Below are 18,143 nucleotides of genomic sequence, written 5' to 3'. Positions count from 1 at the left end.
TCTGTAACTGTACTGCCCCCCTTTATATTGTAAAGAGCTGCATTGGTGCTATACTATATAAATCCTGTATAATAATGATAATAATAACACACAATTTTTTTTTTGTATGTAGGATATAGCAAAAGTGACATTTACAAAGAAACTATTGCTTGATTTTGCCAGTACATTTGAATATGAGGAAAGGGTGCCTCTGCCCCAAAACCCTGACCTTGTATTTGTGGGGTTCTGTAGGTGGGGAGCTTATTGGAAACTGGAAGTTCCCTTCAGAAATAAGGGGATCCAAGATACCTCCACCTTACATGAATGAGGGATGTACATGAAAAATCTAAACAAGTCCTACATTGTAAATCCATCATCAATCGCATCATCCAGCAATGCAAATCCATGTCAATCACAGTGAACAACATCCCCCGACTCACCTAAAGAAAAACCCCTCCAAGCGATGGACACATCCAATCTCAATGCTACATTTGCTGTGAATGGCAGCTCCAGTCCCCACTGTCATATTTAGTTAATGTGTAGCAAATAAATAAACCTCCCTGTAATGCTATTACTAGGCTACAGCTAGAGGGAGCTCTAATGATTTGTAGAGTGACTTCAGGAGGCTGAAACCAACAAGTTCACAATAAACTTATAAAGCAAGTGAGCAACAGTGCTTTGCATCTCCTCTTTGATACAGATACTGCAGGCTGTCCCTTCTCATACCTTGCACTCAGATCACAGATAATCCTGTAACAATTTTGGGTTCATCTGGGATTGGTGCAATCACAGTGCCACAGGTCAGATAAAGGAAGCAGCAATAACAGTAAAGTGACAGACTTCAGGGAGGCTGCACAGAGCCCTCCTACCCCAAAACACCCAACCCCCATGTTGAGGGCATGTTTCCTGGTATGCATGCTCGTCACGTCATTTTCTGAAAATATTCTCTCTTTTTTTTTATATTGCCAGCTGGCAATTGCAATCACGAGTCAATTTAAATGATTTGACTCATTTTTTTCTTTATAAATGTCAGTTTTTCTGCAGCAGGTTCTATACATGCTACAAATGTGCCACTTTACAGGCAGACTAAGGGGACCGCCATTTTTATGGTTTCACTTTAGGCATCATGAAAATCATTGCTTCTTTAAAAACATTTATTTTTTACAAATGTTTTTGCATTGATAAATATCCCCCAGGGCAGTAGCCGGGCCCCCATACCCTTTTTATGGCCAATAACTTTCATATAAGCCTTCAAAATGGGGACTTTTGTTTTTTCATGTTCGGATCCTATAGACTTCAATGGAGTTCACAGTTTGGGCCAAACTTTTTCCCTGTTCGGAAGTTCTGGTGTGAACCGAACCAGGGGGCAAACATCGCTTTACGAAACGCGTCAAGATTTTTCCCAGCATTTACCAACCTGTCTACTTGTGTAATGTTGCCTATATGTGTTAATATACATCAACGTTGATGTGTGTTTTTTTTCTCATTTTTAGACCATAACATATGTACTGCTCATATGATCTATTTTTAACTTAAATATGGAATAAAAAGTATGGAATTAAAAAAAAAGAAATGGAATAAAAAGATGTATAATTTTATGTAATGAGGTATTAACGTTTTTTTAACTCTTACCCATGTCCCATGATATTCTTTCCTTTAGTTAAGCAATGCAGCCGTGTTCTGTGAAAAAGAGCAGCCCCAAGAACAAACCAGGCTAAAATAGATCAGATCAGAAATAAGTGAATGTTGTGCTTTGAGCACCCAAAACCTAAAACCTAAAACTCTACCAACATAAAATACAAAAATATGAAATTAGGGAAGTTAGGGAAACCATAAAACAGTGAGCCCCCCCCCCCCCCCCGAACCAAAGTCAACTAATTTTAAAGAGAAGCTTTGCACCAAAAAAGTAGTTTAACCTAAAATAGAGGCCCTATTAGCATGCAATAGAAATCAATAAACACCCCAAATGAATGAAAACCCCGAAATACTGTCCCCCTGAATGGATCCTAAACCTGAAGAATTCACAGTGATCATTTGTATTTGTAGCACCTAGTGTGTATAGCTTCATGAGATATGGTGGACCTTTAAAAAAAAACATAATAATAGTAAAAATAATAATAATAATAATAATAATAATAATCTGTGATTTCAGATTCCGGTATCTCGGTGCTCAGATCCCTGTTTACCTGGCAGCAGAAAAAAGTTTGGATCTTCATTTCATAAATGCTGCTATGAGTGCGTCTCGTGTCCGGAAGGAGAGATCTCCAACATTTCCGGTAGAGTTTGTATTTGTTAGTAAGTTATTGTTGGACTGGGCAGAAGATATTACTGTGGGTAAAGGGTATGTCAGGGAATAAGACATATGAAGGACATCTCTGCACATTTTCTTAGGTTTTATCCTTCTAAAGACCCTGCAAGTACCGAACTATACCTGTTGATCCTGCCAGAAATGTACTCAGCTCCTAATTCATGTTGTGAGCTGACACACATGAGTTTTTGTACTAAAATCACAAGAAATGGTGTCAGCCCTGCCCAACTCTATTTAGCTACTACCATATAAAGATTATATTTAAATTTGACCTCTCATAGCCCTACAAGTCTGTATAAATCAGTTCCTACAATCTACAGCAACAGAATCATTTATTTCAGTCCCGCATTTATCATAAACAAGCCATCCTTGAGCTCCAGTCAGTGACTTTGCTTAGGTTAAGATGCTGTTATCGGTCTGCAGGCAGGAGGAAGCATTTCCTCAGACTCCTCCCCCCAAAATGATCAAACTGCAACATTGTACCTTTGTAACTTGAGCTCTTAATTCCATCCTCTCTATAACATTAATAAAACTTTCCCTTTAAATTTGTTGTAAACCCTTCCATATCCCCAGTGAAGTGACTGGCCTCAGGTGATACACAGAGATGAAACCAATCCTCCTACTTAAGTTGTACATGTTTATCGCCAGCCATTGCTTCTCTACATCCTTTTGGAAAATAATTTTTATTTGATTTTATAAAGCAATACACGAAACATAAACATGTACAATGATGTAACAACATAAGAGATATGCAATACAAAAGTGGACTTCTATGAACCTATCGATGAACAGACTTCAATAAACGTCAGACACAAGTATAAATGAAGGTGTTAACAATGAAGGTGTTACCATATTTTTACTCATTTGTCAATGGTGTTTTTTTTTTTTTTAAGGTAGTAAGGTTAAAGGTAGAGCCGATGGCTCAGGTGAGGGTAAGCATACCGAGATAGGTGGAGGGGGAGGGAGGAAGAAAGCACTGGGTGGGCAACGTAGAAAGGAGAGTCCGTGGAGGCCCTCTTGGGGGTTAGCCCAACCCCCCGACACCCCAATGGGATCAATCTGTGTCTGAGGGCCTGCCCCCCCCCCACATGGACACCCCCCCTCCTCCCCCCTCCTTGGTATCTCTGGATTACAGCTTCCATTTCTTGTTTTTTTCAACTTGGTGATGTTTGGGATGGAATGTCACCCTGCATGGGATTCATAGTGAGTATTAGCGGTTAGTACTTCTTGTTGTGTCAAATGGTCCATGCTTTAATGTATTTCTCAGTTTTCATATTAGACATTGCTAACATGTGTTCAAAGATATAGTTTTGTCTGACTATAGTCACTACTTCTGATTGGTTGGGTGTTAAAGTGGATTTCCAGTTTTTTAGGATCAGAAGGTGTGTTAGGAGAATGTGTGATGTGACTGTTCTAAGGTCTGGGGGGATGTTGTCTATGCCTAGGCCGAGAACTGCTAGTGCGGGGTCTGGCTTAAGTATCAACCCTGTGCAGGAACTAATTTGTTTAAAAATCTGGTTCCAAAGGCTGGTGAGGTGAGGGCATGACCATAAGGAATGATATAGATTCCCTATCTGACCGCACCCCCGCCAGTACAGTGGAGATTGGGAAGGGGACATTTTCGCTAATCTATAAGGGGTATAATACCAGCGAGTTATAATTTTTGTGGATATCTCCCTGTGGTTGGAGCAGTGGGAAGTTTGGGCTACTGATTTTTTAGCTATTTGCCATTCCCTTTGGGAGTATGTTTTGTTAAGGTCTTATTCCCATTTGACCATGGATTTTGACTTGAGTGAATTGTGTCTTGTTATGTAGAAGGTTATATAGCGTGGAGATATTTTTATGTTTGGGTGTGGATGATGTGAGAAATTCCCATAGTTTGGTATGGAGTTCGTGTTTGGGTAAGCCATATGTTATTATAAAGTGAAGCATTCTCATGCCTGTAAATTGGGCTTGGGGGGACAGTGAGTATTTGGTTGTCATGTCCTCTAGCGGTAGAGGTTTGTTGTTTGCAAGGATGTCCTCTAGGTTTTTAATACCTTGATTTTGAAGTGGGTGAACTGAAATGTTGGGGATTAGGTATTGGAATATTTCAATCTTCCTCGGGATCAGACATGGTGGGGTAGAAATGGGGTTTAGTTTTCTGAAGCGCCTCCAGGCCAGTAGTGAGGTGCTTGTGGTAGGCGGCAAGTTTTTTAAGTAGAGCGTGCTCCACATGTCGGCAAGTAGTAGTGTAAATAAATCCCTATTACCTATCATGGCATGTTCAAGTTTGACCCATCTGGGGGTTTCTTCACTCGAGAACCAGTGTTTGGTTTGGTCCAGCTGGGCGGCCCAGTAGTAGTCTGCTACTTCTGGGAATCCTGCACCCCCTAAATGGGTGTGTTGTATGAGGGTAGAGTGTGGGCATCTGGCTTTTTTCCCTTTCCATGTGTATGATTTGATTCAGACGCCAGGGAATTGAGATAGTGTTTTGCTGTTGGCAGTGGTAGGAATCTAAAGAGGTATAGTATCTGAGGAATTCTGAACATTTTGACTGTGGCAATTCTTCCAAACCAGGATACTTTGTGTTTTGATATTTGTTCCAGAGTATACATAGCAATTGCAAAGCAGCATCTGGCAGGGTACAGGGGGAAGTACTGGGAACACAGGACCCAGCGGGGGGCCCAGGGATAAAACTCAGGGGTAACAACAATATGAAGCCTGGACTTTGCTTTTTTCCACATGTAAAATATACAAACGTAATGAACAGCGTTACCGGTTTTCAAAGACTGGCGTCCTCATCGTGGATAGCAGGATTACGTGGTTCTGGCCCAGTGGAGAAATATCTGTGCGATCATGAGAGAAGGAGGGGTGCCATCGAGTCCAGAAAAAGGTAAGGCTGTGTACCTGGAAAGGGAGTGAACACTCCCAGGGGGGACAGAGTCAGCGTAAGTTGTCATCAAAATAACAGTGTAACAACAGTGCAATCATAGTATAGCATAAACGTAATAAAGATCACAATCCTGACGGTATAAAACCATGCTAGCAAACATCTAAGGCCACTGTGTATGTGCGTGGGAGTGAGGGAAGGCAAGTCAATAATAGGATGGCTGGATGGAAGGCTATCCCGTTTAGTAGTAAGGACAGCCATGCTTGAGTCAGCGCGGCCTGGAATGGGAGGCAGGACCAGATAAGCGTTGCTTCTTGGCCGGGTCTTTCCTGGGACTCCTTTGTTCCCTTGCATCCTCGGAACTTTGGGGCAAAGGGGTAGAAGGGGCATCCAAGGAGATATTGAACTGAGTTTAGAGAAAATGGCTGGCCTTGTCTGGGTGTGTAAAAGATTTCTGCTCTCCAGAATGATCAGTAAGGCGCAGTGTGGCCAGATAAGCCAAGGTGAACTTGATGGCCTTGTGGTATAGGGCTTGACAAATGGGTTGGAAAGCCTTCCTGCGTCTGGACACTTCCTGTGAGTAATCGGCAAAAATCAGCAATTTATGACTATCAATCTGCAGGGATTTAGAATTGCGGAACAATTTAAGAATGTTTTGTCTGTCCATATAATTAAGGTACCGGACTATGATGGGATGGGGAGAGCGTCTCTCATTAGAGGGGGCCCCCAGGTGGTGAGCCCGCTCTACTATGCAGGTGGTGGTGATCCCCAGGGCTGCAGGGAGACGTGACATAGTAAAATCAAGCAGGGTGTCAGTGCCAAATGTCTCAAGGAGCCCTATGATTCGGAGATTGTTCCTCCTGGAACGATTCTCTAGATCATCCAGTTTATCTAGAAGGTATTGCTGTGTCTGTTGTGCTTGTTGGTCCATTGAGAAGGAGCCCTGCAGCTCATCTTCTAGATCAGACATCCTATGCTCAAGTTCCGTGAGTCTGTGTGAGTGTTCCCCCATCTCCTTTCTCAACTGAGCAATGCCCTGAGAAATGGCCTCGTCGACGGCCTCAGTTATTGTGGGGCAAGCAGGGCAACTACTGCTTGGGCTAGAGATGAGATCTGGGCCTCAAAGAATGGTGGATGAGTCTGACCCTGGGCATCTGTGGCAGGTGGGAAGGCCTCGTCCACCATATCTGGCTCGAGTGAGGCCTGGTCTGCCGATGCGGCTTTAGGGGGCGGAAAAGGCGGCGGAGGGCTGTGATGAAGGCACCTGTCCAAATCTACCGGGTCCCTGGGATGCAGTGACAGGATCCGCCGGGTCGGATGGCTTGGATAGACTGAGGATGAGGGTTTTGTATGCCTCTGAGCTCAGAGTTGCCGTCCTGCGCTGCTTCCTACATGGGCGCCGGAACCGAAAGTGATTTTACATCTTTAACCAACTGTTCAGATGCCTTTGCACACTGTGAGATATTATCTCATCACCTGCTTTTTGAAGCGAGGAATTGTTTGGGGTTGCCCACGCTATCCGTTTAGGACTCTCGGGTAAATTTCAAATGAGACTTCTGTATCCTTATGACAAAACTCTTACGTTATCCTTCGCTCTCCTTTTCCTTACCATATCTCTTTAAGTTTGATTTCCTCGCGTAATGGGAGCTGTTAATATAACATTGCTGTTAATCTCGTTTGTCATATGCAGAAGATTTGATTAATGACTTTATAACTCAGTTCTGTTATATTTACGTTCTCTTTTAATAAAAACTGATTGAAATTAAAAATAAAAAAAACACTGCTCCTGGCTGAATGCAATTTAAAAAAAAAAGTTTTGTTGCATTGATACATGCCCCGCCCCCAATGCAGCGACCACCACCATGCTATTTTGTTAACGAGCCCTAGCCTATTACCCTAGAAAATGGGCATTTTTGAGTTGACAGATTCAGCTCCTATAGATTTCAATGGAGTTCAGGCTCGACATGTAACAGTGTAACTGTGACATATGAACTTTTTCAGATATAAATATATGTACATATAGGACTTTTATAATTGTTCTGGATCCTTCATTGTTCTTTCCTGGCATTCATGTGAACTGCATATCAAGAATGTTTGGGACTTATCCACTAAAAAAATATCTCTAATACAAATAGCAGATTCTAAATTGTAAGATTTGTGGCAGAGCATTGCCCTGCCAGGGTCTAGAACGAGGAAATGACCCGGGATTCTCAACCAGATGGGTTTAGGGGCTCCAGGGACTTGTGACATGTACTGTTTGGTAAAGTCAATTTTTGGGACTTGGAGCCTGGCGATTTTAAAGTGATCCGGTGCGATAAAATCTCCAATCCTGGGTCCAGGTTTTGTGAACAGCCAGCATACTAATTGGTCAGGAGTGTGCTGGGCTTTTAGTAGTGACCTGACTATGGTTCTGGGCTCCACCCAGCAGACAGAGGAGGTCTCTGTCCAGGAGTAAGGGTGGAAGCCAGAGCAGCTATAAAGACCCAAAATTACCTGTTGATCTACCAGAAATGCACTCATGCACAGCTTTAAGGCCCCTTTCACACTCGTGCGACCTAAAAGTTGTGTGATTTTGCCGCAATTTTTTTCACAATTTTGCCATGATTTTGACTGAACTTTAAGCAATGCCCGTGTCTATGGACCTCAAAACGCTTCAAAGTTGGGCCAAAGTAGTGAAGGGACTACTTTGAAGTCGTTGCGACTTGAAGTCCCACAGATATGAACGGTACTCATTGGAAATCATGGAGTATGACTTGTCATGCGACTTTGCAGTCCAAAATCGCAAGACAAGTCGCACAAGTGTGAAAGGGGCCTTAAAATTATTCTTAGGCTCTATTCACACTTGTGCAACTTGTCATGCATCTTTGGATATCAGAGTTGCATGACATGTCATTCCCCTATGTTTTCCACTGATACCCATTCATATATGGGCAACTTAAAGTTGCAGCAACTTCAAAGTAGTTCATGCACTACTTTGGTCTGACTTTCATGCAACTTGGGGGCCATAGACTTCAATGTTAACCCTCAGAAGTTGCATGAAAGTCATACCTGAATGTTATACAATGCAACTTTTGTGTAACAGTTGTCCATTAAAACTGATCAAAGCCAAAGTCATATCCAAGTTGCACCCATACAAAGTTGCATAAGTGTGAAAGGGGCCTAATAGTTTTGCACAGCACAGCCCTGCTCCTCTTTTTTTGGGTCCCCCACTGGCGATCTTGGATCCCCCCCCCCGCTGAATGCCCCCAATAGCCAATGGCTCCCACTGCTGTGTGAGCCAATGAGGATTCTGCCTTTAGAACCACTTTACTCCATGTGGTGGGCTAACAACACCCAGGACTTTGTGGACTTAATGGTGTCAGCCCTGTCCAGTTCTCTTTTGCTAAACTACTGAAACCATCCCCCTATCCTATTCTCCACAACATAGAGACTAATCACTCTGTAGATAAGAACTAGGAGGGCTAATTAGACTGCGCTGAGATAACTCAGGATCATGATCATCAGGTTTTCCTGATGCCAACATAGCAGCATACACATGATATAGCTCCGCCCCTATATCGACCCACAGGACCTGTTTAAATCTATAAAAGCATGACTGAGAGCAATCTCCCCATTCTCCTTTTTTTCCTCAAAAGATCAACACCTACAGACAGTTATATTCAAGAGGAATGCTCTTGCCTGCCGACTACATCGGAGTCCGTCTGGGTTCAGCCTCTCCCAGGTCGCAGTCCCACATCTTAGGCTGCTAAAGGCGCCGACAAGGTGGGGAACCCCTTCTGGTGGTCTTTTGGGGGGAGGAGTTCTCTTTGTAGAGTCAGTTTCCCTCTTGTGTTATCCATGTTGTGAAGTCTGATTACAGCAGCAGGGGCAGCATGTATTTTATCTCTCTCTCTCTCTCTCTCTGTTATTTTTTTCCTAGGTTATGAGTTGATTCTAAATGTTAATTTTTTCATTATATTAACTGCATAGTGTTGAAAAAAAAAAGGGTTGGGAGCCAGGAGCCTGAGAGATTACTTCTCTCATCCAAATTAAAGAGGAATCAGTTTCAGCTGGGGGAAAAGCAACACAGGCAAATTCTACATTGCGTGAAGTCACAGTTTCCTTACCTTTACAGAAAATCCCCAAAATAAGGGAAAAGGTACAGCAGGCAGTAGCAGCATCGGTGATGTCAGAAGCCCAATGCATGAGCCTGTTGGGGACCATGTCATCATGTATTCCCATGCTCCCATGGGCTCACTGGAGACTCAGAATATTTCAGTTGGGTTTTCTAGCGCAGTGGAGAAAACTTTGGCTAGCTCAACCCATCAGAGTCAGTGTCCAGATGAGCCAGAGTCTCTGGTGGTGGCGCAGAGACACTATTAAGTCACTGACCATTAGGTCCACAAAACTGGATCAATGTTACTACAGACACCAGCGCAGCAGGGTGGGTAGCCACCTGCGAACTACACAAAATCCAAGGCAGATGGAAATTCCCAACGCAGGGTCTAGTCTCCAACATCCTGGAGCTTCGGGCGGCCTTTATGGCTTTAGCCACCCTGGTACCTTACATATGAGGGCATCCAGTCCTATTAACTATGGACAATATGGCGGCAGTATTATACATCCAAAGACAAGGAGGAACACACAGTTGATCCCTCCTAGCAGAGGTAGATCCAATAATGACATTGGCGCAACAACACCTGTCAGATCTGAGAGCGATATATCTATCAGGCAGTCAGAACACGGAAGCAGATCTTCTCTCCAGACAGTTCAAGGATCCCAATGAGTGGGCTCTTCACCCAGAGGTATTCAAACATATTGTCCTCTGGTGGGAGCTCCTGCAGCTTGATCTATTTGCCTCCTCGACCTACTGCAAGGTAGCCCACTTCTTCTCTCATTATCCTCACCCAAGGGCGGAGGGGGACAGACGCCCTGACTCATATTTGGACGGCACAACTGGCTTATGCCTTCCCTCCAGTTTCATTAATATTGAAGTTTCATGGTTCTCTCTGGCAATGGACCTGAGCATATGTCCTCTGATCAAGCTGTCAGTGACTCCTCTTCTCCTGGTACAAGGAGACATCCTACATCCGGATCCCTAGCGGCTTAAAAGAACTGGACATTCCCAAACTCCTAAAGTCCTATCTACAAGCCACTGCCTCCTTCAGATGATCTGAAATGCTTTTTGTCATACCTTTAGGTAAACTAAAGGGGAAGGAAGCCTCGGCCAGAACGCACTACAGCTAACTAAAGCACTACAGGGTGGATCCGGTAGCTCTTACTACAGTAGAGTTTGGGAGAAAAACTATTCAGGCATCTATGTCTAACTGTTAATTAAAGACTGAGTTTATAGCATTAAACCCTCCTTCTCAAAGCTCATCATTTATCATGTGTATGCTGCCATGTTGGCGTCAGGAAAATGGAAAATTGTATAAAATGCTTACCATAATTTTCCTTTCCTGATGCCAATGCATGGCAGCATACGGACCCTCCCTCTGATCTTTATGCTTTTTACGAAGAATGGGGAGAATGTTCTCAGTCATGCTTTTATAGATTTAAATAGGTCCTGTGGGTGGATATAGGGGCGGAGCTATATCATGTGTATGCTGCCATGTATTGGCGTCAGGAAAGGAAAATTACGGTAAGTATTTTATACAATTTTCCGTTTTTGGTTGCACTAATTGAACAGATATAATAAAATGTTTCCAGTGGTTTATTTAACAGACCAAAACGTAGAAAGCATTATCAGGTTTTCAGGCAATTAAAAATCAAACTCCCCATTATCACATTTCTGCCTATAACACATTTCTTGTGCTTTCTATTTCTTTTCACTCTTTTATTGTGTCCCCATGGCAACAACATTTTTTTTAAAGGTTTCACACTTCCCAATGGATATTCTCTACATATTGGAGCTCAACTGTGTGATAGATTAATATAATTTATTATATTAATTTTCCTTTAAGCCTAGTACACAATGGCTGAAAGCACTGACCAGAATGATCTGGGGGAGGGCCGTCCCCTGTCAGAACACAAAAGCTCAGCAGGGGAGATCGCTGTACTAACATTACATTGTTAATACAGCAGCTCCCAGCAGTTTTAACGGAAAAAAAAACTGTCAGTGTGTACTAGTGGAAATGCACTGATGGAAATCCCATTGCTAGGTGTGAGACAGCACAAGATAATTATTTTTCTCAGAAGCTTTGACCCCGATGCTCATTGTGTTTGTATTGTTTTTCCTGCAGACAGTGAAAACTGCATGAAATGTCCTGATGATGAATGGCCAAATGAGAAGAAGGATCGGTGTGTCCCAAGAGTGGTGGAATTTCTCTCCTACACTGATGATCCCATTGTTGCAGTGTTTTCAGCTGTCTCCATCCTCTGTTGCCTTCTGACTGGTTCAATATTGGGGATATTTATACATTACCGGGACACCCCCGTTGTTAAAGCTAATAACCGGGACCTGAGTTATCTTCTCCTGGTCTCCATCATGCTGAGCTTCCTCTGTGTCTTCTTGTTCCTCGGCCATCCAGTCGATGTGACCTGCATGCTGCGTGTCACCTCTTTTGGTGTCATCTTCTCAGTTGCCGTCTCTTCTCTACTTTCCAAAAGTATCATAGTGTGTATTGCTTTTAAAGCCACCAAACCTGGGAGTCCCTGGAGGAAATGGATGGGAGCCAAACTGCCCAATTCTATCATTTGTGTCTTCTCACTCGTTCAAGTCATAATCTGTGTCACTTGGTTGTCTATTTCTCCCCCCTTCCAAGATCGAGACACTCACTCTTATCAGGGGAAGATCATCATTCAGTGTAACGAGGGTTCAGTTGTCGGCTTCTACTCAGTCCTAGGATATATGGGACTTCTGGCAGCTGTGAGTTTCATTATAGCTTTTTTAGCCAGGACATTACCGGACAGTTTTAATGAGGCCAAGTACATCACCTTCAGCATGCTGGTGTTCTGCAGTGTCTGGATTGCCATGATCCCGGCCTATCTGAGCACCCAAGGGAAATACATGGTGGCTGTGGAGGTTTTTGCTATAATTGCCTCAAGTTCTGGACTTCTTGACTGTATATTTTTCCCAAAATGTTACATAATTCTGTTCAGACCTGACCTGAATACAAAAACATGTATCCACTAATACATATGGAGCAACACTGGGCTACCAGTAGTTATAGCATTATCTCTATTATTGTTTATTTTAGTATTTTGTCCCCTGCTGGGTGTAGGGGTTCCTCCCACCAGCCCTTACATCACTGCAGTACAATGTAGTCACTTAGTGAGGAGGGACCACAGTGACCAGAGAGGGGCAAAGTATCCGAATCAGCCTGAAGTGTCAGATACCAGAGACACCCATCACTCTTCAAGAGAGAGAAGATTTCACTCACCATCTACCGGGAAAATACATATTCAACTTTTTCTTTTACATGCTGATTGTAATGCAATTTTTTTTTTATTGTCAGGGTGACTTTAACTATATTATATGTAGATGTACCAAGCTATATTAATAAATACATTGTGTTGGTGTATACTAGAATCATTTTTAATATTAGTTGAAGTTGATGGGAACATGTTCTCAGTAAGTTCACACTGTAATTGATGACTTGATTTAATCTAAAGCGGAGTTCCACCCTGAAAAACATTTTTTAGATAAAAATACCCCCGGGAAAGTCAGGGCCAGTGCATTTAAGCAACGATAGCCTCTGAACTGTCCCCTGTTTCACTTACCTTGTAGAATAAATATTTACCTTGAAAATTTCTTCTCCAGCACTGCCATCTCAGGTGTGGGCAGCTGAAGCCGGAGCGTCCTCTTTGGTGTCCTCTTCGGTTACGTCGGAGTCCCAGAATGCCCTGCACTGGCCCTGCTAGTCACTTCCGGTGCAGGCGCGTCATCCCTGCACAGCTTCTGGGCATGCCCAGAAGCTGTTCAGCAGGGAATGACGCGCCTGCACCGGAAGTGACGAGCAGGGCCGGTGCAGGCGCATTGATTCCTGGGATGGATGACACTCATCTCCCAGGAGTCAATGCAAGGAGGAAGTGACGTCGGCGGCCGTGTCCGCAGAGGGAGGAAGAGGAAGGAAGGTAAGTATATTTTCTTTAAAAACAAGGTAAGTAAATCAAAATATAAATTGTAATTATCCAATTATTTTTCAGGTACATTAAAGCAAGTGGATGGTGCAAAGTTGATTTTGAGGGTGGAACTCCGCTTTAAAGGATATTTTCGTTATAGGACCTAATTAAAAATATTTCTCTGTGTATAATTTTTTTTGTAAATTGCTGCATCAAGGGTGTGAAGGGGATTTCTCTTAATATTCATCCTAGATACCTTAAATGTTAAATCTAGTCTAAAGCTAAATCTAGTCTGTTCTATGTAAAATAAAGCAGAGCTCTGGAGAATGTTTTATCCTGTTGAAGGAGACACATGCAACCAGTGTTCAGTCTAAAACATTCTTAAGTTTATTTGCAAAGCGGGGTAACTATTATACACAGAATTGAACAGGAAATACAGTTGGGAGGGGGGAGTGAATTTTCTCAGGAAGAGTCAAGTCTCACAAAAGTCGAACAATGGGTTAATACAGAATGTTCGTTAGAAATTGCAAAATACGCCTTGTCTAGACCCTATAACTCAAAGTAGCCTAAAGAGGAAGCAAATGTGCTAGGTATAAAGGGAATGAAATGTATCTTTATCTTGAAGTGTCAGGACACTGAAAAAACACATAGGGTGATTTACTCAGTTCATTGTTCATGTAAGTAAAGACTTAAAGTAACCTTAACTAAAATACGTCATTACAAGTCAAAGCTGTATTTAAGAAAATGGCGTGACACAGGTCAAGCACTAGAAAATGGTTGCCAGCAACTAGAAAGAGGTTCTGTCATTCCCCTTCAGGGTGTATTTGGCTTCTGTAAGGGTACCCCCTTAACATTGCTTTCTAGTTTGTTATTTTGCTCTGGCTTATTGCATTAAACGTATGTAGTAACAATAATTCTTCAGAAGAAAAAGAGAATCTTGCACTGTTAGGAAATGTACCTGGCACTATGCCCAGAGGCTTTTATAGAAAAAGAGGAACTTGCTTGTGTAAGTGGAATATTTTATGTTCTGATATGGCTTTATTAAGCGAACCTTTCAGTATGCTCATGAATAGAGTTGAGCGGACACCTGGATGTCCGTTTTCGGCGCTTTCGGCCGAACTTGAAAAAAAAAGTCCGGGTCCGGGTCCGTGTCCCGGATTTTTTCCGAACTTTACTCGGACACCGAACCCCATTGAAGTCAATGGGGACCCAAACTTTCAGGCACTAAAATGGCTCTAAAACACCAATGGAAAGGGCTAGTGTGCTGCCACGCAGCTTTAACTGTCTAGCAGTTGTTTTTACATGTTATGTTATGCTATGATATTGGTATCTTCCTAGCACCCCTGCTGTTCTGGCTAGATGGTTTCTCCCATCTCCATTTTCCTGCTGTATCTGCCATTTTGTTTAGTTGTTATGAGGAGACTGCAGAGTGTGGAAGCTGTGTAACTTCATTGTAAATTTACCTATGGAAAAGCCTCTATGTTTATGCCTTTGCTAACTTGAAGCATAAAGAAGCATTGGAGAACACCTCTGGAGTCTTTATTCATTGAGTAAACTATCTGTTAAAGCCATCATTCAACCTGCTGCACACACTTACAGACTGGGTATCTACAAGAGGGTCACAGGTACAATCGATGCTGAGACAGAACAGTAAATTTACAGGAGTACACAGCTTCAGAGAGTAAATTTCCAGGAATACACAGCTTCAGAGAGTAAATTTACATGAAGAATTCATCACAGGTATCTCTGCAGCTTAAGAAAAGTAAATTTACAATTATCCATCACACAGTTATCTCTGCAGCTTCAGCAGTAAATTTCCAAGAAGTACTTGAAGTAAATTTAAAGGAATACACAGCTTCAGAGAATACATTTCCATGAAGAATCCATCACAGGTATCTCTGCAGCCTGCAGCTTCAGAACTGTGAGTACCACACTTGTCTGTGAGTCACCAGAAGCATTACTCTGCATATGAAACCAGCCACCTATTACGGCTTCATTACTGTTACAGCCTTCTGAGGTGATCCAGTTTGAACTAGTTCCAGTCCTAGCCACTATTGTAACAAAAAATACCTGACCCCAGCCTGCTTACTAACAGAAGTTACTACTTACAGAGCTGAGCTCTGGCAGATTTCTAACAAGACACCAGAAATACAGTACTTATTATGTCTGACAGAGATCTCACAGAATTACCTGCATTTAGTCAAGATAAAGCAGACTCCTTACTTCATTCTGCTCGTCCTGTCAGAGCCCCTCATCCATCCTTGAAGGCAAGGGAGGTTTATGAAGCAAGTAAGGAAGAAACATCTAGTAACTTGACTGCATTATGGGAAAAGACTTTAAGTTGTATAACAGTCACTAATGAAACTAGCAACAATTCTGAGCAATTGAACACTGCTCTCTCAAGGGTTAAGAAGGCATTTGAGAATTATAAAAGACTTTCTGAGAAGTACTATTCTCTATTGTCACATTCCAACATAGAGGAAGCTGCATTGGAATTAAAGGACTTTACTTCTAATGACCAGCAGAGGCATAGCACATATCTTGAAGCAAAGGCACAGATAGAAGGGAGATTGGCACAGATACATGAAACTACATCCTGTAACTCTGCTTCTTCCAGACACTCAGGAAAATCTTCTAGGTCTGCCCGCTCATATCATAAATCTTCTTCTAAGTCATTGCGGTCCTGCTCTATAAGGTCAATACTGAGCGACCAAATACTCAAAGCTCGCCAAAAGGTTGCAGTAGCCCAGGTTCAAGCCGCCTGCTCTGAAAAAGAAGCAGCCTTCAAGGCAGAAGCTAAATGCAAGGAAGCAAGAATACAAGCAGAAACAGAGGCTCAGCTAGAAATTCTTCAGAAGAATAGAGAAAAAGAAGTAGCTTTAGCAGAGTTATCTGTCTTGGAACAAGCCCTATTGGAAGAAGAAGGAGCAGCTTGTACCAGCTTAGCTGCTTGTCAAGACCCTGTTGAAAGGACCCTACAGTTTGTCCTAACTCAGAACCATGACAATACAGTCCCACCTACAGTTGGAGATTCTTCTCATAATCATCCAGCAAGTGGATCAGAAGGCAATGTGTCGCCAAAGCAAGCTGGTCAACTAGACGCACCTACTAACAGAGACCCTCCACAACTACCGCACGTCACAAAATCAAGTGAATCAACCTACGCAGCTCATGTGCCACCACAACCCTATGTGCATAGAGATTACAAGGGCACAGCAGAAGACTACAGAATGAACTCTATACCCCCTTTGATACAGCTCTCTTTGACTTCAAATGCTCAGAGACCTTTAGTCGACAGACCCTTACCTAAATTAAACCCATCTGCAACACCTTTCTCTCTACCTACCAGCCAACATCAGATACCAACCATGGTCCAAGACGGCGCACCATCAGTAGACCCTGTGGCTATAAAAACTGAAAGCACTGACATTGCAGAGTTCAGCAAGTATATGATTCGACGAGAGTTGATTACAACTGGACGGTCTGGATTTGATGACCGCCCAGAAAACTACAGGAGTTGGAGATCTACATTTAAGGCGGTAACCAAGAACTTGGACATTGAACCTCAAGCAGAACTTGACTTACTAATAAAGTGGTTGGGGCGTCAATCTTCAGAACAAGTAAAGAGACTTAAATCTGTCTACATTTATAACTTTAAAGCAGGCCTTGATGCTGCCTGGGAACGTCTAGAACAAGACTATGGGAGCCCCGAAGTAATTGAATCTGCCTTATTCCAGAGACTAAACGACTTTCCTAAAATCTCTGTTAAGGACAATCATAAGCTTAGAGAGTTAGGTGACCTCCTTCATGAACTTGAAATTGCTAAGTTAGATAGTTTTAGATAGTTTGCTAGTTTACCAGGTCTTAGCTATTTAGACACTGCTCAGGGCGTAAATCCTATTGTAGCAAAGTTGCCTAGTCATCTTCAGGGAAAGTGGACTAGTGTAGGATCAAAGTATAAGTATGAGCATTGTGTTTCCTTCCCTCCCTTTTCTTATTTTTCAGAGTTCGTGCGGAAGGTTGCAAGATCCAAGAATGACCCAAGCTTCTTCTATCCAGATACAACCACCATTCCTTTAAGTACTTCAAGGGGTATTGCCACCAACAGTAAATTCAAGGATTTAAGGCATCCTATTGCCGTGAGGAAGACTGCAATAGCATCCAACGTCTTAGCTACAGACATTAAAGCTAGCAATCTTAATCAACAGTGTCCTATTCATAATGCGCCACACTCTCTCTCCAAATGTCGTGCATTTAAGGACAAGCCTATTGAAGAACGCAAGTCATTTCTCAAAGAGCATAATATCTGTTTTAAGTGTTGTGCATCCTCCGATCATTTAGCTAGAGACTGTAAGATCGTCATCAGATGTTCTCTCTGCAACAGTGCCAAACATGTGGACGCTCTTCATTCAGACCTGTTCAAAAGGAAACCTTCACCCGGCAGCAACCCCAAGACTACATCAGATGATGGCGGGGAGAGAACCGAGCAATATGCCAACCCCGTAACCACAAGGTGTACAGAGATATGTGGAGAAGGGCTTCATAGCAAGTCTTGTAGCAAGATATGTCTTGTAAGAGTTTTTCCTGAAGGATGTCCACAAAAATCCATAAAAATGTATGCCATACTCGATGATCAGAGCAATCGCTCATTGGCCAGTACAGAATTCTTTGACCTATTCAACATTCAAGGAGAGACCTGGTCTTATACCTTGCAGACATGTGCAGGAAAGGTCAATACTTCTGGAAGAAGAGCCCATGGCTTCGTAGTTGCATCAGAATATGAGGACACAGAGTTTCCTCTTCCAACTCTAATCGAATGTGATCAGCTACCTAACAACAGAGAAGAAATCCCCACACCAGAGGTTGCACGTCATCACCCTCATTTGAGTCACATTGCTAACTGCATTCCACCACTTAACAAGGATGTTAAGATTTTGATTC

The 18,143-nt window shown here is 42.7% G+C and overlaps 1 protein-coding gene and 1 pseudogene across 3 annotated transcripts in view; both read left to right on the top strand.

Moving 5' to 3' along the window:
* LOC309551481 (vomeronasal type-2 receptor 26-like) overlaps window positions 1–12,273 on the top strand; it is a gene marked incomplete at both ends in the record, with an annotated part of 1,345,010 nt that extends 1,332,737 nt beyond the window's left edge. The window contains 2 exons of one of the 2 annotated variants that reach the window (XM_082252086.1): window positions 2,132–2,255; window positions 11,381–12,273. In XM_082252086.1, coding sequence (XP_082108212.1) covers window positions 2,132–2,255; window positions 11,381–12,273 — 1,017 coding nt within the window. The remainder of the gene's footprint in view (window positions 1–2,131; window positions 2,256–11,380) is intronic. The other variant, XM_082252085.1, reaches the window with a different exon arrangement.
* Window positions 12,274–13,697: 1,424 nt separating this feature from the next.
* LOC309563065 lies at window positions 13,698–17,813 on the top strand (annotated as a pseudogene). Its single transcript has 2 exons — window positions 13,698–13,701; window positions 17,208–17,813. The product of its transcript is annotated as an uncharacterized misc_RNA (transcript).
* Window positions 17,814–18,143: the final 330 nt, after the last annotated feature.

This window comes from Pelophylax lessonae, assembly GCF_965119305.1.
Source record: "Pelophylax lessonae genome assembly, chromosome: 1".
NCBI classification, from domain to species: domain Eukaryota; kingdom Metazoa; phylum Chordata; class Amphibia; order Anura; family Ranidae; genus Pelophylax; species Pelophylax lessonae.
Note: the sequence above shows the minus strand (reverse complement) of the source record. Positions and strands in the feature narration are given on the sequence as shown.